We start from the raw sequence: 24,088 nt of genomic DNA, 5'->3' as shown, positions 1-24,088 counted from the left end.
ACCAATCAAATGTGATCTGCAACGGTGTTTTATTCCGATTGTTCGCAGCACGAAGTCATCGTCGGTTTTCTAATCATCCCGAGTCGTCTTCTTCATCGTCTTTCTAGGAACTCCAGAAGGAGCGAAGCCAATTTTCGGAATCGATTCGGAAACCAATCAGAAATAGTTTATCACAGCGTGATTGAATTGCTATGGTCGCCTATGATTGGCCATGGGACTCATTCGTTGGACTCGATCGTTCAGAATCACTGCCTGGAGGTCGCCTTCCATAACCAAAAACATCACCGCACGACCACCTGTCTGTGTGGTCCGCCATAATTCTCTCGATTTTATGTGATAATTATAAAAATTAATAACCACAACTCACCACCCTTCTTTCCCGTTTCTTCTTCCTCTCATTCACAGCTGTACGACGAAAACCACCGGTGAATTTTGTGAATTTTCCAACCCGTGTCACATCGGGAGCGGGCCGCGTTGCCAGAACGGGGGCACCTGCGAGGTGACGTTTCGCGACGGTCGACCGTCGTTTTCGTGCCGTTGTCCGATCGGGTTTACCGCGAGTTTGTGCGAGATTCCGGAGAAGAACGCGTGTGATTCGTCGCCGTGCAACAACGGGGGCACGTGCAAGCTGAAGACGCTCAACGACTACGTGTGTCTGTGCGCGAATGGGTACTCGGGTAAGTGTTTTAGGTTTAAGTTGATTCATTTTGAAGGTTTTCTAAATTTTTAAAGGCTGGTTGACTTAATCGATTAAAAATATTTTGAAAAAACGATTTTGAAACAATGTTTTAAGGCTTTCAAGGCCTAATTTTGCCCATCATTCCCGAACCATAGACACCAATCTGATGTTCTAAGTTAAGAAGAATTAAGAGAAGCTGTACAAGAAATCTGGCTCGAAGGACCAAACTCAAAATGTTTTCAATTTACAATTTGCTCGACGTTTCGGCCTCCGGTCTTGGCCTTCCTCAAGGTTTATCTTAAAATATGAAAAAAAAAATTCAAATAAGATTGCAAATTTTAAAAATTTTTGTTAGATTTTGCAAAAAAAAGGGAAAAAATCGGGCAAAGTCTAGGCAACCTGACAAGCTGGTTCTAATGTTATTGAAATTCGATATTTGGGACTAAATCTCAACAAGGGAGAATATTTAAAAAAATAACTAGTAGAATTGTGGACCTGAGATAAGATTTCGAGGTTTTAGCTTTAGTTCTGAGTCGAGATTGTTACTCCTGAATCATTTTGGGCCGCTCATCAAAATTTGATAAGGAATTTGAATTTTGAATGTCCTCTCAACCCGCTTCAAAAGTTCACGCAAAATTTTTAGCTGTCCTCTCGACTCACTGAATAAGTCTCTGTATTAAGCTTGTATTACGTTATTGCGATTTCAAGCTGTCCTCCCAACGCATTTGAAATTTTTATAAACATCACAACCATTTTTCAGTTGTCTTCTCGACTTCTTTTTTTGCAATTCTTAGCTAGACTCTAAACGTAATCCAAATGTTTGTAAATAACATTTCACAACTTCAATCTCGACTTGTTGAGTTTCTACATTATTAAGCTGATCTCTAGTATTTTTTTGCAGTTTTAGGCTGTCCTCTCAACCCACTTCAAATGTTCACGCAAATGTTTTAGCTGTCCTTTCGACTCACTGTTTTAAGGCTGTCCTTTCCATTCACGTTATGGTGATTTCAAGCTGTCCTCACAATACCCTTGAAATGTTTATTAACAGCTATCTTTTTTTAGTTGTTTTCTCGACTTTTTTCCATTTCTTAGCTGAACTCTAAACGTAACCCCAATGTTTGTAAGCAACATTTCATAGCTTCAGTCTCGACTTGTTAATTTTTTATATTTTTAAGCTGTTTTCTCGTCATTTTTTGCAATTTTAGGCTGTCCTCTCAATCTACTTCAAATGTTCACGCAAGTTTTTTTAGCTGTGCTCTCGACTCACTGAATAAGTCTCTGTTTTCAGGCTGTCCTCTCCATTCACGTTAATGCGATTCCTTGAAATGTGTATTGACATCATACAGCTGTCATGTTCAATGGTTGTTATATGCTGTCCTCTCAATTCACTTTTTTTTCTTTTTGAAGCTGTCGTTTCAACCCGTTTTACATGTTTGTGAATCTTTCCTCTGAACTTGCGAAGTATGTTCCTTTCAATAAGCTCAACTTTACTCGTAATAAAACTTTAACTTCAAGCACAGAACTAATTTTAGATACTCACATACATTTTGCAGCTGCCGTCTCAATTCAGCAATTTTGCCTATCCTTTCAGTTGTCTTTCAGTTTCAATGAGGTCACCCCATTTTTGTTTGAGCTGTCTTATTGACTCGCTGTTTTGCAATTTCGGGCTGTCCTAAGTCCACTTGAAATGCTCACAAACATTTTTAGTCGTTGACTTTGTCTCTTTTTAAGCTGTCCTCTCGGATATTTTTTTTTCTTATTGTCCTCTCGACGCTCTTGGAGGAGTTACACATATATTGTAGCTGTACTTTCGTAAGGATGGTTTTCCATTATTGAAGTTTATTTTCCTATTTCAAGCTGTCCTTTTAACCCTCTTTACATATTAACTAACATTTTTGAACTATTCTCTTCAAACTTGCTAAGCTTGTATCTTGTAACTGTTTTCTTAACTTTAAATACTCTCAAGCAGTCGTCCCGACTAGCTGAGTTTTTGTGTAATTTAAGAGGTGTCCTCTCAACAATTTTTTTAAAATTTCCAATTGTCCTTCGAAGCACTTGAAATTGTCATATAGATTTGAAAGATTTGTTCTCAATTTGCTGTTTCTCTTTTTACAGCTGCCCTCTTGACTCGCAATTCAGGGTGGTCACTCATTCGGGAAAGACGGGAAATTCGGAAAAAAAGTCGAGATTTAGAATCCATCGGAAAAAGCGGGAAAAAGTCGGGAATTCCTCCAAGAACCCGGTAATTTTTGGCTCAGCTGCTCAGTGCACATTTTCAGTGCATTCAATGCTCCAGAGTAACCGAAAATTTATGAGCCTTACACTTCAGGTATCAGGTACCAGAATGGGGGTAGGCTTAATAGCGGCACGTTATCCAAACATACGGGAAAATTGTGCCTAGCCTTTTTTTTTTATCCAAGATTTCATCATTTACCTGAGAAACCTGAAAAACCTATAAAAGGAAGAAATAAATTCAATCTATTTAAGATGGCATAAAGCCTTTCCACTAGGGATTATTAACATTAAAGCTCTTTTCTACATTCGGTAAGGAATGATAGAATGTTTTTTAAGTTTAATTTCTTAAACTCAGATTCGCTTAAAGCGTAAGATCCCAGAGTACGAAAACGTAGTCTGGCAAATGAGGGACAGTTACATATAAGATGGAAGGGATCTTCCACATCTGATTCACAACTACCACATACTGGAGATTCAGCACGCTGAATGTTGTGCATGTGATAGTTGAGTTTACAATGACCGGAGAGTGCTCTGATCAAGATGCTGCAATGAAATTTATTTAAAGTTAATAAGTAACTCGATATGATTGGAGATGGTTTTTCTAAAAATAATTTAGTTTGACGACAAGTGTCCAACTCTTCTCAGTATCGTTTATGCTGGTTAGAGGACCAAGTTTGAATTTGATTTCTGAACCAACATGGTGATATTGGGACAGCCGGCTCTGGTCCGTAAAATTCCTTTTCCGATCCAACTCTAGCGAGTTCGTCGGCGCATTCGTTTCCAAAAATTCCCTTATGTCCGGGTACCCATAGAAGGTTTAATCCATTGCCTTCAGCAAGTTCTTCGATTGCTTTCCGGCATGCGATTACCAGTTTTGATCTAGAACTGGAAGCACTGAGTGATTTGATAGCTGCTTGGCTATCTGAACAGAAATAAATTGTTCTGAACATAATCTTCTTTTGAAGTGCAATTTGCACTCCATACATAATAGCATATAGCTCAGCCTGAAAGACTGTACAATATTTTCCTAGAGGTTGAGCATATTCTATGTTCAACTCGTGACAGTAAATTCCTGCACCTGCACGGCCGTTTGATAATGAACCGTCAGTATAGAATACAATATGAGAGGACATTTGGTCCTCTACGAAACCTGATAACCATTCTTGAGGAGAAGGAAATTTGACTTTAAACCCCATGTAGGGAAAACTACTCGAGAGTGTTAAATCGTTTGGCGCTAGATTAAACTTGTTTAATCTAACTAATTCAGGCCACACATTTGTATGACTCGATGAACTTTCGATATTTCCTGACAGCCAGAGACCAACTGCCTGTAGACGAAAAGCACATGAGAAGGCTTCCTGTTTTAGGAACAAGTGTAGAGGTTTGATAGAAAACAGAGCCTCTAGTGCTGCAGTAGGAGTTGTAGTGAACGATCCGGACATCCCCAAAAGACACATTCTTTGAAGGTGATTTAGTTTCGTCCGAACTGTTGCAACTTCTCCTTTCTGCCTCCACACTAGACACCCATAGGCCAGAATTGGTCTTACTATTGTGGAGTAAATCCATTGAATATGTTTGGGTTTGAGTCCCCAGTTTTTCCCGATTGCACGTCGGCATTGTCCGAAGGCCATGCATGCTTTTTTGATTCTGAATTCGATGTGATCAGACCAGTTTAATTTGGAGTCAAGAATGACACCCAAATATTTAACTTGATTAGACACGGTGATTTCGGAACCATAAAACAGCAGAGGGCGCGCCCCGCGGGTAATACGTTTTTTAGTAAATAAAACAATATTAGTTTTTAGAGGATTAACTGAAAGTTCTACATGAGAACACCATCGTTCAACAGAGCGCAGAGCTTGTTGCATTATATCAAATAATGTGCTTATGCACAAACCTCTTACCAGCAGAAGATAATCATCTGCGAATCCATAGGTTGGTATTCCACGGTCATTGAGTTTTCTCAACAAGCCGTCTGCAACTAGGTTCCACAAAAGAGGTGATAGTACACCTCCCTGTGGGCAACCACGTGTGCTAACTTTTGTAATTGAAGCCTGTCTTAAAGACGAATGAAGATTCCTGTTACTTAGCATTGCGCTAATCCAGTTAGTTATAACACAAGGCACTCCATGAAGTTGTGCCGCATCCATTATTGATGTAAATGAGACATTATCAAATGCTCCTTCTATGTCTAGAAATGCTCCTAGACATGATTCTTTCTGTGAAAAACTATTTTCAATATTATGTACTACGTTGTGCAGAAGAGTTAATGTTGATTTTCCTGTTTGGTATGCATGTTGTGTCGCATTAAGCGGATGTTGGACAAGGCATTCTTGCCTGATATGATGATCAATTAAACGTTCAAGTGCTTTTAATAGAAATGAACTTAGACTAATAGGACGAAAGCTTTTGGCTTCGTCGTATGATGATCGTCCCCCTTTAGGGATGAATTTCACGGCTATCTGCCGCCAAAGTTTAGGAATATATCCATGAGCAAAACTGCTTATCATTATTTTTCTTAATATGTGTTTGAAATGATCGAAACCTTTTTGTAGCAAAACTGGAAATAAACCGTCACTTCCAGGAGATTTGTATTGAGCAAAACCATCGATTGCCCATTTGATCGATTCTGTAGTAACTATTTTCCGAGCAAAATGCAAGGAATCTAGACTTCCAGAAAAGAACTCAGGCTCTATCGATGAATCTTGATCAACACATCCTGGAAAGTGAGTATTGAATAGACAACTTAATGTTTCTTCGTCGTTTGATGTATAATCACCACTAGGGGTTTTAAGGTATGAAACCTGATAATCTTTTGATTTGGCTAAGACTTTATTTAACCTACTTGCTTCGTGCAAGCTTGAAATGTTTGTGCAGTAGCTCTGCCAACTTGAGCGTTCGGCAGCTCTTGTTGCTTTCCGGTAAGCTCTGCGAGCCAACTTGAAAGCATCAAAACCTTCTGTGCGCCTTCGTCGTGGTTCCAAGAGCGTCTGCAGTTTTTTCGTAATTTACTGAGATTTGAGTTCCACCATGGTGTACTGTTTTTGTTGAATTTCAACGTTCGTAAGGGACACGCTTCTTCATAAGAATTTAAAATAATTTCGGTGGTTTTTGCAACCACTTCATCCAACTCAGAAGGAGTAGTAATTTCAGGTGTATATCCATGAAATTTAGTAGCAAGATGCTCCAAATATAGGTCCCAATTAGTTGTTCTTGGGTTTCTGAATGTAATTGTTTCTAAAAACTCACCTGAGTGTTCAAAATAGATAAACCTGTGGTCAGAAATCGATTCTTCGTTAGGCACATGCCAATTTGAAATTTCCTGAGAAATTGTTCTAGAACAAAGTGTGATGTCAATCACCTCTTCTCTGTCACACCTAACAAAAGTTGGTTTATTTCCTACATTTAGAATTTCTAAATCAGTGCTGCTTAAATATTCCATTAAATTTAAGCCTCTCAGATTGATATCTGAGCTACCCCATACAAAATGATGGGCATTGGCATCACAGCCAATTACAAGAGGTATATTTTGTGATTCACAGAATGAAATGACATTTTTTAAATCATCCGTAGGGGATGATTGTTCATATGGTGAGTATGCTGAACAGTAGACGTATTTTCTATCAGGCAGCGAAACCTGAACGACGCAAATATCTCTTGTTGTTAGATTGGGTATAAGTGTTGCATTTAAAGAATTGTTTATCAATATACATGCACGAGGCATTATTCGGGCATTAGTCATTCCAATTACACTGAACACAGTAAAGTTTGGTTTGAGCAAATTCCCTAAGTAAAAAGTTCCATTTCGGAAATAGGGTTCTTGGACCAAGGCGATTGATGCAGTTCCATTAAGGATTAAACGACATAAGTTAAGTGTAGCGGTTCTTTTGTGCTGCAGATTTATCTGTGCAACCTTAATAGAAAGCATTTCTATCAAAGAATTCCACACATATTTCCATCACACACAAGAACCTCTGCACCTTCATATCGACGCATGAAGCGGGGTATCCCATACAGGATGAAAATTTTAAAATCGTGTGTATAATCTGAATCCCACGAGTTGCCAGGAAAAATACGGCCCTTTGCACCAGTGCCTGGCTATAGTGCAGACCTTAACAACGTTCTGCTTAAGATAGGATTATTATACACCCTCCTACCCCCACTTTGGGGCCCGCAGGCACAGAACCACCTTGAAGCGGGTGTTTACAAAATTTAGGAGAATACGACTCGTGCATGCGCATTAATAGCAATAAGCACAATTGGTGAATCCTCCCTGAAGAAACTTGGCTTGGAACCAAGCCAAGGTTCCCCCCTCCCAATGTGATAGTCGCATTTGAAGAATGACTAACGCATATGGGAAGTACTGGATAAGTCGCCTTTTACGACGTGGACCAGTATCCCAGTGGTAGTATTCTATAAGCCACCACCACACAGCCACAGCCAGCCTGCCCTCTTGACTCGCAATTCAGGGTGGTCACTCATTCGGGAAAGACGGGAAATTCGGGAAAAAGTCGAGATTTAGAATCTATCGGAAAAAGCGGGAAAAAGTCGGGAATTCCTCCAAGAACCCGGTAATTTTTGGCTCAGCTGCTCAGTGCACATTTTCAGTGCATTCAATGCTCCAGAGTAACCGAAAATTTATGAGCCTTACACTTAAACCAAACAAATTAAACACGAAACTTCGAGTAACTCAAAAACGGTATAATTTTGTACTTCAGTCCAATTGTTACTCAGAAAAAGCTGGTAGAAATATGATATTTTTCTGTTTGACTTTTTTTTTGTTTTTAATAATCGGGAATTTCGTGAGACCAAGTGGGAAAAAGTCGGGAAAAATGCGGGTAATCGAAAATTGAAATTGAGTGGCCACGTTGGCATTTCCTTAAATTAAGCTGTTTTATCAATTGACTAGAACTTTTCTTCCAAGTGTTCCATCTACATAAATAAATCAGAGTGTGTGACTGCTTATTCGTGCAAAATAACTCCAGGGTTCAGATGTCAACGAATAATACCGAATTTTCAGATGTTTCCGGTGTTTCAACAAACTTTTTTTTTTTTAATTCAATCAACCAGTTTAATTTCATTCCTTCTGTAGAGTAGATGTATGTTTAAACTTGATAAAATTGTCTCATGTTTTCCATTTGTTTTCTCTCTCTTTCTTCCCGCCCACAGGAAAATTTTGTGACAAACAGAATCTGTGCGCCTCGTCACCGTGCCGGAACGGGGGGACCTGCACTCCGGGGCCCAACGGGCAACCGAAGTGCGCCTGTCCCAAGGGCTTCAAGGGCCCAACCTGTTCCGAGGACATCGAGGAGTGCATCAAGAGCCCGTGTGCAAACGGGGGCAAATGTGTCAACACCCACGGATCCTACCAGTGAGTATCATCAATCTTTGATTAAGGTTTAAAATTTTGTGTAGAAGACCAGTTTGAGCGGAATTGGTCCCTAGAGACCTCGGGGGTTCAAGGATTGCGTCAAATCCATTTCGGAGAAGTCGTAAACCGAAATGGATAGGAACCCCCCTCTTCATACAACATTCTGCTGCGGAATTTTATGAACTCTATCATGTTCATCATCAAGCAACAACAAGAACAACGACGGCAACTACAACATCAATTCAGAGAGGCCACAAATCAACGCTGAAGTCTTTCTTTGCATGCTAGCTGGCCTGCCGTAATGCCTTATAACAACATACATACGTTTCCAGTTTCGGGCCGCGCGCCAGATTGACTAAGTCAATGAACTATGGAGAGAGAAGTTCCGAATTTGGGTTTAATCGGACTGAAGCCTCTGACTCAGCTCCAAATTTGTTTGTGTGAGTCCTACTCGCTTTGGGTTCTTATGATTGCTTCCTTCTCTCGGAGCTGCTTCTCGAAGTGGCCCAGAAAGCACACGAGCACCTCAGATGTTTCCAACTACTTCTTTGGGAGGTATGTTAATGTATTTTAATACGCGATGTAGCATGTTTCTTTGGCCCGTGTAAAAGACCCGGCCAGGCGACCTGTCAGATTTTGGAGGACCGGACAAAACCGTTCTTTATGTCTGCCTCTGCTGCCATAAATAGCGGGGCTCGATCCAGCTGAGGAGGCCACAATGAAATCAAGTGGTACACGTTTTTTCATTTACCTCTTGCCTCCTTCCTGAGCACCTTAAAGACGTTTCTCTCCTCTTTCTTACCGTTTCTTTCAAGAACGAACCCGTGGTCCGTTTTATTGCAGCTCCGGCCAAGCTTTTGAGTCTTTTCGAGAGCCCGAGCTTCGATGATGAAATATTAGACATGTTTCCATCTACCGAGAATTGAGACACACCGGGCACAGACCACAAACTTTTGATGATATAAAACGGAGATTTTTACGAACTTGTCACAACGACCAGATTCTTACCCCGGTGGGTTTTGAATCGTAACCAGATATCTTTCACTTGCCCCAAAAAATCGAGATTCAACATAAAACGACAAACTTCCAGAGAACATAACTCGAAGGGGACGAGGAAAGGCTCCGTCTAAGAACTTTACAGATTTCAGGAATGATGAAGATGACAACGTCGTCGTCGTCGTCGTCTTCGACGGCGATCATCATCATCCTGCCTTAAGCTAGTTCATTCTTCCAACTTATTTTACGAGGGACAACAGCAATTCTTAGAGTTGTAATCGGTGTCGTTACGATCGTCGTCAGCTACAACCTAGAGCCCAGATTTGGACGGTTCCTGGCGGGTGGCATCTGCTTATGTAGCTTTCTCGAGTGCTCTTTTAGAATAAATTTGTGAGTGAGAAATCAGTAATCAGACGTGACACGTTTACGATTAAATGGGCCATTCCGGCAGAAACTAGCCATGGTTATGGTGTATAATTTTTATGTTATGAATATTATCATATTTTTGACGCTGGGTAGCTTGGCGTGAAGACGAGATCTAAACACGATGCTTCGGAAAATACTGGTTGTACTCCATTTACCCGAAAACCATTGCCCAGAATGAAAAATCCCCAGAATTACAATCGCCAGAAAGAACCATTCCCCAGAATTTTTTTCCCCAGACGAACTATTTCCCAGAAAAATTTTCGCCTGAATGTGCCATTTCCCAGAATTTTTTTCACCAAAAGTAACCATTTACCAGAAATTTTTTTGCCAGAAGTACCATTCCCCAGAAAATTGAAAACATTTATCCTTACTAGAAATTATTAAAAAGAAAAAGGAAATGTTACAAAAAATTGGGTTTCATTACTTTATCCTTTAGCGGCAAAGCCGCAACCAACGAGGATGAAGGGGCTGAGGTGGCACAAAGCCGCCGAAGCTCCCAAATCCGAGGTGGCCGCCGACCCGCCGTCGGAAGCGGCGGCCCTAATACATTGGTCTAGGTCTGCCGGGGCTTCCTAGGTCTGCGTGAAAGCTAGGGGTGATCCCTTAGCCCCGTCCGCCACGCGACAGCGTGAAGGACAATATTTCTTAAAAGTTCGAACGCGCAGCGTGAGGAGTCGGAAACCAAAACGGTTTTGGAAGGACCATGGTTGGCATTGAATTAATTCAAGTACCCAAACCACAAAACATAATATCGGTTCTGAAATAATTTTAGTTGGAAACTTTCAAACAATTGGTTTCATTTGAAAAATCATTTTGAAAATTTTTATTTCGAACCATATGAAATTTACAAGAATTCATTAGATTTAACAGCACAAAAATAAAAATAAAATACAAGAGGAAATAATCTGGGATTTGTGTCATTCTGGGAAATGTTCTATTCTGGGGAAAAAAATTCTGGGAAATGTTCCATTCTAGGAAAAAAATTTCTGGTAAATGGTGCATTCTGGGGAAATTTTTTCTGGGAAATGGTTCATTCTGGGGTTTGATTTCGGGTATTTGTCATTCTGGGGAAAAGTCATTCTGGGCATTGGTTTTCGGGTAAATGGGATACAATCGAAAATACTGTTTTTTTTTATTACACACACCCATATTATTATTTTGTTCATGAATCATATTAACTTGGGTAAAAAGACGCCACTGTAACTCAAGAAACTATCAGAATATTTTACATTAATTATAACTCATTTATTTATCAACCTCAATGAAGTCCTCGAAACGATTTGCCTTATGCTTTAACATATATAAAAGACTCCATTTTTGCTTAAAAGTTTCTTAGAAATTTCGTAAAAATTCTTGCATTATGCAGAATTTCACTTTCACTTGGTAATTTTTCATCGAAGCCGAAGACATCTATCTTTTAAACACACTAAAAATTTAGATTAAAAATGTTCATGTTGTTTATACCTTATTTCATGCTCAATCCCGTTCGTTCAATTTGCCGTTAGCCGCTACCTCACTCTAATTTCAAAGACTTTTTCCTGCAACCTTATCATTATCAAGTTTCTTTCCAATTTTTATCAGCGTTTTTCTAACTTATTTTATAATTTTCAATTGTTTTCCCGATTCACCTTACGATTCATTCTTATCTCAAGCTGTTCTTCAAACTCGCTTGATTCAAATCGGTAAGATGCTTGGGTTATCCTCTTGACTCGCTTTTTGAGTTGTCCTCACAACTCGGAATTTGAAACAATAAATCCTAGCAGATCTCTTTTCCATCTCTATTCACTATCACCTAAAATTGTTGTGGCAACACGCTTAATTTTAAAAGCAACTCAAGCTGTTCTCTCATTCTCATCAATAAGTTCTGGCTATCCCCTAAACTCGCCTTTTAATTATAAGTTGTCCTCTCAACTCGCTTGATTTCTTATCAACAACTCAGGCTGATCTCTCAACTCTCCTTACGATTTCAAGCTGTCCTCTCAACTCGCTTGATTTCTAATGAACAACTCGGGCTGTTCTCTCAACTCGTCTTTCAATTTCAAGCTGTACTCTCAACTCGCTTGATTTCTCATCAAAACTCAGGCTCGCCTTTCGCCTTTTAAATTCAAGCTGTCCTCTCAACCTCGCTTGATTTCTTATGAACAACTCACACTATCCTCTCTAATCGCCTTACGATTTCAAGCTGTCCTCTCAACTCGCTTGATCTCTTATCAACAACTTCAGGCTGTCTTCTCAACTCGCCTTTCAATTTCAAACTGTCCTCTCAACTCGCCTTTCAAATTCAAGTTGTCCTTTCAACTCGCTTGATTTTTCATTAATAACTCAAGCTGTCCTCTCAACTCGCCTTTAAATATTCATTTTCATCTCGAGCTTCCCTTTAAATTTGCCGATAGTTATTTGAAATTACATTTAGGCTTTCTTACAAACTTGCTTCGTCAAAATATCAAAGTTTTTTTTCCCAAAATTCCCTTTTTCGGTATTCACTTAAATGATAAATTGATTAATTTACTTCTATGTGGACAATAGGTCAATCTTTGGCAAACACTGGACTATTTTTACCAAACAACCCGTAATCAAGGTTACGAGTTACCTAAAAAAATTCTGTGTTTTTGACAAAAAAACGTGACTGTGACGCTATTTCTATGAAGTTCTTTGGGAAATCAAGTGAAACATCAATAAACTTGAAACGACTTACAGTTTTAACAGAAAAATAAGATAACAGTACCTTGTTTTCATATTCTTATGAATTAGAGTCAGAAATAATAAGTCGAAAGTGACATAAAAAGTTATTACTTTGGAAAATTTGTGAATTCTGTGAAAATTTAAAAAAATCTGTGATTTATGTCACAGATTCTGTGACGAAACTTTGCTCAAATTCTGTGACAATACAGATTTTTTCAGTGATTTCGACCACCTTGCCCGTAATGTTAGTATGCTTTATCACTTGTTTTACCAAATAAACACTTTTTTTTTTAATTCATGATGTAAACGTTGCCGAATCGGCAAAGGTCGAAAAAATAGTAAAACACCTAAAATCCAAAAACATGGTTTTATGAAAAAAAAACCCTTTAATGTTACCGGATGAACTGTAAATATCATCATTGCGTTCTGCAGCTATTATTGAACAGTAAAAATCGTAAAAATATGTATATACTAAATTTCCAACAATTTGAAAATGTGTATAACCTAACGCAAAGTAATTTTAACTGGCAAGTTTATTGTAATTATATCGAAAAACAGTTTTTTTTGAATATTCACAAATGATTCTTTCCCACTTTTTTACCGATTCGCCAGCTATTTTTTCCAAACTATGAGTACAGGTTTGCGGAACTACCAGTCGTTTTCCAGAAAGCTTGTTTTCTGTAAAAAACCTTGTGTATTTCAAAGTCTATCATGAATATGATTGTTGATATTGTTATTGTTATCACTATCGTATATTTTACCTAATTATAAATCATTTTCACCCGAAACTGTAAAGTAAATATAGTAAAACCGGTATTTTTAATCGAGTAACCAAATTTATTACTTTACTAACTGTAAACAGTTGATAACTTTTACAATAAGCATTACTGTTAGTATGAGTAGTATTAGTACTGTGAGTATGATCATTCTTTTTGGTTATTTTTCACCAATATTTAAGTATTTTTCAATGAAAACTGTAAAAATATTATCAAATGTGCAGTAGTTTTCATCAGACAGTCACTAATAATTTTTCTTTTCCAAAAACTGCAAAAGTACCGATTAAACGATAATATTTTTTATCGAAATACCAGTGATTTTTCATCGTACAAACTGTGAACGTTATCAAAATTGGTTCCCAGTTATTCAAGTTGTTCCCCAAATAGCGTCCAATGAAGAAAGTTTTCGACTATAAATTTTGGGCACCACGTGCGACATCTATCATGTATACTATGAAAGACCTTTGTTCTAAGTGAAAGTTATTTTTGATGACTTTTTCTGTTTTTTTAAGCTTAACGGTGAGGTGAGACTTGTCAACAAAAAGTTTTTGGCTAGAAACCTGCCAGGTGCCCACTATAGCGTTTGTTTTGCTGTTCAATTCCAAAATTTTCGCTAGCGGTTCAAATATTTTGCGCACGATTTTACCACCGTTTTTTGTTTATTTTACCGGTGGGCAGCTTTTACGCCAGTCAGAAAAATTGTTTATTTTTATCACTTCCTCTATTGAAATTTTCAAATTTTGCTTGATGAAACCTCTGACGTTCCATAACTTCATGGAATAAATCATCTTTACTTTTATTCAAATTTCAGTTCCCTTTTAGATCCTCTAGGATAAGGTTGCAAGAATTTTTCCAGCACGTACCCGGGCTGGACAAATCCAGGCAATTTTATATAAAAACCTAGCAAAATCCGGGCATTTGATTTCAAAACTGACGAGCATAATCCGGGCAATATCCGGGCATTTTTTTCACAATCCAGAAATAACTCAACAAAAAAAATTGATAAAAAATCATTTTTTCATCAAAACTCATCGAACGATTTGAAATCATATTTAAGGCTTCCAAAAATCCTTTCATGATTATATCTATAAAAAATTGTCAAAAAAAATCGTTTTTGAGGCATAAATAAAAAGAAATCACATAACAATTTGCTTTTTTTGTTTGATTTCCCAAATGAAGTGAATAAATCCAGGCGAACTATGGGCATTTTTTAATTAAATCCGGGCAACCGGGCCGGGCCGGACTGTTCCCAAATATTGTATTAAATATCCGGGCAAACCTGGATAAAACCGGGCAATCTGGGAACCTTACTGTAGGACTCCTTAAACCAGGCATGTCAAACTCGTTTAGGTGGGCCGCATTACAAATTTTGTATGACGTAGAGGGCCGCAGCCACATAACATATTAGTTTCGCGGAGATTAGATACAATACAATGGAATATGGGTACAAGTATACTTGGAATGAAATTTTGCGTAAAATTTTTATTAAAGCTTTTAATGTTTAACATTCTTATATTATAATGCATTTTATCTATTTTCCTGATGCTTGACATCTTTTCTGAGATACTAGTTTATTAATATCAGGTTGAAGTTAATTTGTCACTGACACTTTCATTATTGATATTAATTTGTATCAGATAATCTTGAACTTTGAGAAGTTTTTGTAGCTTTCATTATGGAAAAATACTTGCAAACATAGTAAGAGTTCTGGCAACAAATTTCTGTAACTCAACGTTGCGTTCAGGCAAATAGCTGTAAGATTTTGGTACAGCCACTTCAATGTATTTCGCTTTTAATAAAGAATCGCACTGCAGCGCTATCAACTGTAGTTGCAAATTATTAGCAGAATTTTCAGGAAAAATCGGAAATGGTGATACAAACAACGAAAATTCTTGCTCGTATGAATTAAAGTCAAGAAAACAGCTTTTGAATGCAGTAACAATTCTAGGTGAAGTACGTATTTACCAAATGATGCAGCCTCATTTGATCTTTTCACTTCTTGACACGTAGGGAGTGCACAAGGTTTTCTTTGGAAATTTGTACTTCTGTGTAGTAGGGAACACAATCGAATTCATGTCCAATGTCTTCCAAAAATGTTGAAATTGGCGATGATTCAAGCAGATAAAATTTATATTATCTGAAACTGGTTTTAGCACATTTTGGAACTTTAATTGCTTTGCGCATAATTCCTCTTGGTGAATAATACATTCAAAATGAGTAAATTTGAAATTGCTGTTGGTCTCCCTTATTTTCGCAAGTAGTTTTGCACCATTAGTTGTATTAAGATCTTTATTCAGTGCCTATTTCAGATTTTTATAATTTATCTTCATTTTCATTTTGAACGGACAAACACTACAAATTCCCAAAAAGTATATGGAAAATCGCACAACAAAGAAACTTTGAAGCGTGCTATATTGAAAGTAGCTTTTGTGCACTTATACCCCTTTAGCTCTGAGGGCCTCATATGATGTGAAAGCAATTGCTTAAAAAAAACTGAACATTATTTATTGACGTCAAGTTTCAAATTTAAAATCGACCTCTGATTCTTAATAGAAATCAAAAAAATATCTGCGAAGAGCTGTATATTGGTCAGATTATAGAAAAAGATAATTTTATGAACAGTAGATATTTTTTAAAAAACACAACTATTTTTTTTAATTTTACAGTATTCCAAAAATTGCTCTAATCAGATTTTTCGGATTTTTTTTTTAATTCAGTGACCGATATTCAATACCATGACTCTCGATTTACGAATAAAAAATATTGTTAACAAGTGTTATTAAAAATGTATGCTGTTTATACTCACGTATTCGGATAGGTTTGAGACAATAAGAAGTCTTCAGCGGCGGGATATGTTTTTGTTCAATTCCGGTGCAATCAACACACTTACCGCAAAATTAACTGAACGTTAGTCAAGTGGTCACTGAAATAAAGTTATTCAGAGCTTCAAATTTAATCACGGAAAATTTTTGATTATTCAGTATGTCATTTTTTACAATGAATAATGTTGATATTCAAGCTTACGTACATCTTCAATTTAAAAAATATCACAATATGTCTGTTGTTCCTTCGGTAAAACAAAAATAATAGGACCAAAATGATTGGAAAATATTTATGTTGTTTACGCTATGCATGTTTACACACAATCTTACACGGAAGCGGGAATCACCTCAAACTGTTTTTCAGAGGTTACGCGTGTTTTTCTGAGAGGAAATTTGAACATCGAAAAACATTTGCATTAAGTTGAAAACGTTACATTCAACTTTAGTTTTTTTGCAGTAATATTTTACATAAAAATCAGTGGTGTTTTTTTTGTGACAATTTAAGACGGAGCTACGCGGGCCGCATTGACCAAAGCCGCGGGCCGCATGCGGCCCGCAAACCCCCAGTTTGACATGCCTGCCTTAAACGATTTATCATATGCAATTTGGTCGAATAGTCGATTTCATGCTGATTTTGGGTCTTCCACTGGGACTTTCCTGGATTTTTCTCGATTCTGCCCAAAATTTTTTAAACGATATCTCAAAAAGCACTTGACAGATTGTCACCAAATTCTTTACGCGTATACATAACATTACTAGATAGAAAAGGATAGCAAAAAAAATTTGGGCGGAAACCGGGTCCGGTGAACAAAACTTTGAACCTGAAAGTCATGCATGCTTACGCCAATAGGCAGACTGCCTCAGATGGAGATGATTGTTCTCCAACGCAAATCAGTCTGTGTTGAAGCTAATAAGCAGTCTTCAACCAAAAATTCAAATCTAATTTTTTATTGAATCAGTGTAAAAAAAGACTATAGGGAACATAAAGGTGAAAAAAATGGATTTGTTCCTTAATTGTGTCAATACTGTTCATTTTGCTTAGATTTGATGGGAAACCCTATGAGATTTAGGAAAAAATAAGAGCTCTTTGTTTGCATAGGAATATCTGACATCAATGCCAGCTAAATGAATCATTTCCAATTTTTGGCATTTTAGGACCAAAGTAGGCTCTAGGTCCAAAGTTCGGTTACTCCCTTACCTTATTTAAAGCTTAACTAAAACTTGCCCTCCACATGTGCAGGAGAACGTGTGGGTCGGCCGTAAGGCCAAGACAGCTGTCAGAAAGCCACATTTCTATCATCAATTTCGAATGGAGGTGCCTTTTTCTGGTCTGCGCACTTCCAACTGCAGTGAGTAGAGCCCTTCCTTTTGAAGGTGCAAATGAGCGACAGTAAATCTATCAAACTCATTTGTTGTTACAGGGAGTCCGAAAGCGCGATCGTGACAACAAATCGATCCCCAGCTTTGGTGAAATTTTTTGCCGCGTGTGCACATTTTCTCCACCGGGATCCATTGAGGGTTGCAGTTTTTTTTTGCTGTTTTTGTTGCTGTTACTGGTGAGGGCGGTTTCGTAAAATTGCCACTTTTGGACGCCTAACGCGGCTCAAATGACTGGGTGACTAGTACGCGTCAGATCGAGCAAGGCGGCACGTTGCAAAAAGTCTACCCAAAAGTGGATAATAATTTATGTTTATGTGTTACGCGACGCGATCGCCTCCCTGCCAAAGACAGAGCTTGAATCACTCTGAACTCACAAACATAAGAACGAACGAACTGACTGGTGGCGGTTGGTGTGTCACTCACGATTCAGATGTTTGTGGCCAGCCAGCTCTGCGGCTTGAAATTGCAACCAATGGACAGTTGTGGACAGTAATAAGCATGTTCTGCGCGACTCAAGTTGCTTATTTTCGGGGTGGGTAGCGATTCAGTTTGACGTCTTCTTGATTGACTCAGGGAGTAAGGAGAAAAAATGCTTCAGTTTTTCTCTAGCCAAACGTCTTAGAAGGAAGAAATACTTCTTTGAATTGAATTAGTACTTTGGTGGATCTGTGAATAATAATTGAGGGTTGTCATTGTCGAGGGACCCAGACAACAAGCTGATTCTATAGTACTCAAAGTAAATCGAATCACAATAAGTATTTACTTAGTCTAAATTATACAAATGTTGTTTAGCAGTGTAATTGTCTTGTAGTCAACATCTTAAAATAGCTCTATGTAGAATACTGACGGCAGGAAGCACCTCGTGGGAGAACTCCATTCCATCCAAAGACTAGATCTATCCCACCGAGTTAGTAGTTCCGGGTTGAGACTTCCTAGAGTTTTCTGTAAATTCCGGCCAATTATCACAGCAGTACCCCTTCGAAAATGCGGCAAAAACCGCCTCACATTTCAAATTCCACCGGTTTTCGGTCGGCTTCTTCAGAAGCGACGACGCTCGGTGCGCATCCCGCTGACATTGCCATCGTTCCATTCCCTCGGCAAAGACGCGCTCGATAATCTAATAATCGACATTCTACTGCCACAAGACATGTTTGAGACTTCGAAAAAAGGAAAAGAACAACCTCGTTTAATAAACCCACGAGGTAAGTGGTTTCCCCCTTAAAAAAAATCACACACCGCATTATAATTACCTGTTGAGAAAAATGAGAAGAGAAAAAATCAAACGGTGCCACCAAATTACTGCCAATCGAGTCCAATAAAAATCGATTGGAAATGGAAAGTTCCCGGAGTAGAAGAACTTCTCACCGAAAGTGTTCGGCAAAAGGTGCCCATCCGAAGCGAAATTCTTTCACCTTCGCTTCGAAGTTATTAGTCGAAAAAAAAAAATTATCATCCCACCGCAAAACGGGTGCTGCACTCAGAATAATTTGCATTAAATGTGCAGGTTCCAAACCAGAATTTTGTGTCTCTAACGCAAATTTCGGAACGAAAAGAATGAAAAACGAACGCATCAGCTCAAATCTGCACCCGAAAAAATCAAAAGACTTGAACGGTGGAGCTGATGGGCCAAGCGACGAACCTCCCCGATAATTAGATTACTTTTCGGGAGTCGTTTTCGGAAACTGCGCTCGAAAGGTTTTGAGGTTCTTCAAGATTTGCTTCAGCATAACAACACAGAGCGTGTTCAGGCATCAACTTTTCGCAGCCACCTGTCCCTTTTGCCAACCCGTTTAATTTAAAACATTATCACTTCTTATCCCGGTTCCTAATATATGTAAGTTTGATCGAATTTGGAGTGACTTTTAACAGTGAAATGAGAAGATTGATCCAGGCAATTCAGTTGGGCAATCAATTTTTTTTCGATTCCTAACAGGTAAAGAGTCAAGCTCCTGTTTATGGCGTGAAATTTCCGGCCATCAAGTTTAAATTTTTCGCGCTTTGCTGGAAAAATTTATTGATTTAAAGTATTGTGAAAATTTAAATTTTAAACGGTGAAGTCTTTGAAAATGTTTTCTATACTTCCTGGGGAAAACAAATATTCAGAAAAATTAGTTAGAAATTGAAATTTTGTAATTTGTTCAAATAGTGCTAGGTTGAAATGTATCGTTTGATCATTAACGAGAACATGTCATCTGGATAATTCTGCACAGTTTTTTTCAGTTTAGGGTTTAGAAAATCCAGCTCAAGAGTTTTGCCTGAAAAATATTATTGAACACTGTACAGAAAGTTTTATTTCGAGTAAATTGTTCATTTATTTTGAGTTCTAAAGAGATTTGTAATAAAAATCTCTAAATCAAACTAAAAACTAAATTTTTGCAAAATTCCAAGTTTGATTTTAAATTTTGCTTTGCCATTACCTTTTTTAACGATTTATTTGATGATCTCAAAATTTCCAAAGTTTGTTCGACTTTTTGAGAGTTCACATAAATGTGCAAATTGATTGTTTTTTAACACTTTTCTTCAAAAATACCCAATATTATTCTTATTATGCAATTATGCTTGAAAAACAAAATTGGCAAATAAACGTCGATCTGTCGCAAAATTTTCATTGAAATCCAATAATTTTATTACGAGCTTGAATCTTGAGTTATTTTCTTACCTCTACATTTCTGAATATATATTCTGAATTTTAATTTTAAGTAAATCTGAAGATGATTTTTTTCAAATTCGAGCAATTTTAAATCCATTGAAAAAACTGTAAAAAATAGTTATAAATGTTCAGCATCAAATAAGGAATAAGGAATAGGAATAAGATACGAAAAATCTATTGATAAACTTAACTAAAAATTCATGGTTTCAGCACTTAAATCATGTTAGTGACAATAAGAATACGAAATTGTGTAGACAGAATTTCAAAAAAACCAAAAATTCAGTTTTAGAATAAAAATTAACTAGTAGATCAAAGCTAATTACAGAACATTTCCACCTTGAAAATAAAAATAACAACTTGGAATTCAAAACTATAAATTCAAATCACAGACATCAAGGTTGCCGAAAAAATTCTGTGTTTTTTCGAAGAAAATTCTGACTTCCTGTGATTCCACCCAGAAGTTGTGAGATGGTTTCCTGTGATGAAAATAACAATAATTTCTTATAAAAGTCTTGAAAAATTGGGTCTTTTTACACTTTAACTGAAGAAAATAAATAAAAATCAATTGAAATTAAAAATCATATTATGATTTTCCAAAACAAAGCTGGTAATCTAAAATTTATGTTGACAAAAAAATTTAATTTTGAGAGCACGTACATTTTTTTTTTAAATCTGTGAAATCTGTGAATATTTCCAAAATTCTGTGTTCTGTGACACAGGTTCCGTGATGCAAAATTTCCACAAAATTCTGTGAAATTATAGGTTCTTCTGTGATTTTGGCAACCTTGATCTGGACTCAGACTTTAAAACTCATAACTCAGGACTCAGAAAGGAACTTTTAACTCAGAACCCAAAACTTGAAACTTAAAACTAAGAATAAAACTATGATCTCTATTGCCAAACTCAAAAATCAAAATTAAAAACTCAGAACTCACGAGACATAACTCAGAATTCACGAAATTAAACTTAGAACTCAGGACTCAGAACTAATAACTTAAAATTTAGAACGTGAAATTATTTTTTTAAGGATTTTTAACGGCTATCAGTCTAAATCCCTAAAAAATCAACCAGAACAGACATTCCATTCATAAAGAATGTAAAACTGAATATTCAGAACTCAGAATTCAAAACTTTAGAAAAAATTGGAACTCTGAGCACAGCAATCATAACTCAGAAGTTAGAACTCATAACTCAGATCTCAAAATTCAGAACTAAGAACTGGAAACCCCGATTTCTAAGCTCAAGATGAACTCAGAACACAAAGCTGAAAACTCAGAACTCAGAAAACTGGGAGCTCAGAACTAAGGATATTGAACTATAAACTGAGAATTTGACTCAGATATCTTCATTCAAAAGATAGGACTTATAACATAGAACTCAGAACTCAAAATACAGAGTACAGAACTCAGATATCATAACTCAGAACTGAGAACACAGAACTAAGAAAACAAAGAAGCGAAGCGAAGAAACTCAGAAATCAGAATTGAGAACTCAAAACTTGAAAAAACGAAACTCAAAGCACGTAATTCATAACTGACTCCAAACCATTAGGTACAAAAAACTAAGGACTCGGCAGTTAGAGACTAAAGATCTCACAACTGAGAACTCACGACTCATAACTCAGATCTCCAAACTCAGAAATCAAAACTAGAAACCCACATGTCTAAACTCAAGTCTCTGAACTCAAAACTCATAGCTGCAAACATAGAATTGAGAACACAGAACTCGGAACTCAGAGCTTAGAAATGAGAATATAGAACTGAAAACTGAGAACACAGAATTCAGAGAACTCAAAAGACAGAATACAGAACACAGGAATCATAACTCAGAACTGAGAATGCAGAATACATAACTCAGAACACAAAACTTGAAACTTAAAAAAATCGAAATTCAGAATACATAATTCATAACTCAAGACTCAAAACTAAGACTCCTTAGTTAGAATACAGAGTTTATAACTCAGAACTATGAATTGAAAACCCAGATTTCTAAACTGTCTCTGAACTCAGAAGACAGAGCTCAAAACTCAGATCTGAGAACACAAAACTCAGAAATCAGAGCAGAAGAATACAGAACTGAAGCTGAGAAGTGATAATACAGAATTGAAAATTGAGAATTTAGAACTCAAAAGACGGAATACAGAACACAGGAATCATAACTCAGAACTGAGAACACCGAATATAGAACTCAGAACTTGGACATAAAACTAAATAAAAATCAAAATTCAGAGTACAATTCATAACTCAGGACTCAAAACTATGACTTGTAAATTAGAACACAGAATTCAGAACTCAGATCTTTAAACTTAGAACTTAGAATTGAAAACCCAGATTTCCAAACTGTCTCTGAACTCAGAAGTCAGAGCTCAAAAGTCAGAGCTGAGTACACAAAACTCAGAAATCAGAGCTTGAGATCACAGAACTCGAAACTCAGAGCTCAGAACTAAGAACACAGAACTGAAAACTGAGAACATAGAACTCAGAATCTTAACTCAGGATTTGTAACACACAACTCAGAAAATGTAACACACAACTCAGAACTGAGAATACGGAATACAGAACACAGCAATCATAACTCAGAACTGAGAATACGGAACTCAAAATACAAAACTTAAAAAATCGATATTCGAAGTAAATAATTTATAACTCAGAACTCAAAACTACGACTCGTAAGTTAGAACACAGAATTCATCACTCAGAACTCAAAACTCAGAACTAAAAGATGAAAACCTAGATTTCTAAACTGTTTCTGAACCAAAGAAGACAGAGCTCAAAACTCAGAACGTAAAACACAGAACTAGGAACACAGAGCTCAGAAATAAGAATACAGAACTGAAAACTGAGAACATAGAACTCAGAAATCTCAACTCATAAGTTGTAACACACAACTCATAACTCAAAAGACAGAATACAGAACACTGGATTCATAACTCAGAACTAAGAATACAGAACACCGAACTCAGAACTCAGAACACAAAACTTAAAAAATAGAAATTCGTAGTACAGAATTTATAACTCAGAACTCAAAAGTTAGAACACTGAATTCAGAACTCAGATCTTAAAACTCAGAACAGAGAATTGAAAACCCAGATTTCAGAACTGTCCCTGAACTCAGAAGACAGAGCTCAAAGCTCAGAAATCAGAGCTTAAGAAAACAGAACTCAAAACTCAGAGCTCAGAACTAATTATACAGATCTGAAAACTGAGAAATTGGACTTAAACATCCTAATTCATAAGATAGAACATATATTATAGAACTCAGAACTCATAATACAGAGTACAGAACTCAGATATCATAACTCAGAACTGAGAACACAGAACTAAAACAACAAAGCTCAAAACTCAGAAATCAGAATTGAGTACACAAAACTTAAAAAATCGCAATTCAGCATTTATAACTCAGGACTCCAAACCATAACTAAAAATAAAGACCTCAGAAGTTAGAACTCATAACTCAGATCTTAAAACTCAGAAGTCATAACTGGAAACCCAATCGAAATTCGTAGTACAGAATTTATAATTCAGGACTCAAAAATATGACTTGTAAGTTAGAACACAGAATTCATAACTCAGATCTTAAAACTCTGAACTAAGAACTGAAAACCCAGATTTCTAAACTGTCTCTGAACTCAGAAGACAGAGCTCAAAACTCAGAACTGAGAACACAGAACCCCGAAATCAGAAATCAGAGCTCAAGAAAACAGAACTCAAAACTCAGAGCACAAAAACAAGCAAACATAACATGGCATTGGAAATGATAACTTGAGTCGTTAATAACATTACTGCGAATCGCAATCCCTACAAAATAAGTAAAAGGTCGTATAAATGGTTACTTGAAGTCGGTTTAAATCGGATATAAAATCCGCAATGTTTGCAGATTTTGAAGACGATTCTGCTCAATTTGTTCTGCGTATGGGCTTCAAGTGAGAGAACAGCCTCATTTATCTCTCTGCGACCAGCAGTGCAACCAGATTGATTATAATCAGATGATGTTTTTAAAAGAATTGTCAAACGAGACAAGCATTAAATATTATAGCTGGCAACGGTTCGCATGCGTTGAGAGCAAAAACTT

The 24,088-nt window shown here is 37.0% G+C and overlaps 1 protein-coding gene across 1 annotated transcript in view; it reads left to right on the top strand.

Moving 5' to 3' along the window:
- LOC129760086 (neurogenic locus Notch protein) overlaps positions 1-24,088 on the top strand; it is a 130,916-nt gene that overhangs the window by 33,459 nt on the left and 73,369 nt on the right. Inside the window, exons 3-4 of the mRNA XM_055757661.1 lie at positions 406-677; positions 8,084-8,285. Of these exons, the coding sequence (XP_055613636.1) occupies positions 406-677; positions 8,084-8,285 (474 nt within the window). The remainder of the gene's footprint in view (positions 1-405; positions 678-8,083; positions 8,286-24,088) is intronic.

Source organism: Uranotaenia lowii, chromosome 1 (assembly GCF_029784155.1).
Source record: "Uranotaenia lowii strain MFRU-FL chromosome 1, ASM2978415v1, whole genome shotgun sequence".
Lineage (NCBI taxonomy): Eukaryota > Metazoa > Arthropoda > Insecta > Diptera > Culicidae > Uranotaenia > Uranotaenia lowii.
This window is presented reverse-complemented; position numbering and strand designations above follow the sequence as displayed.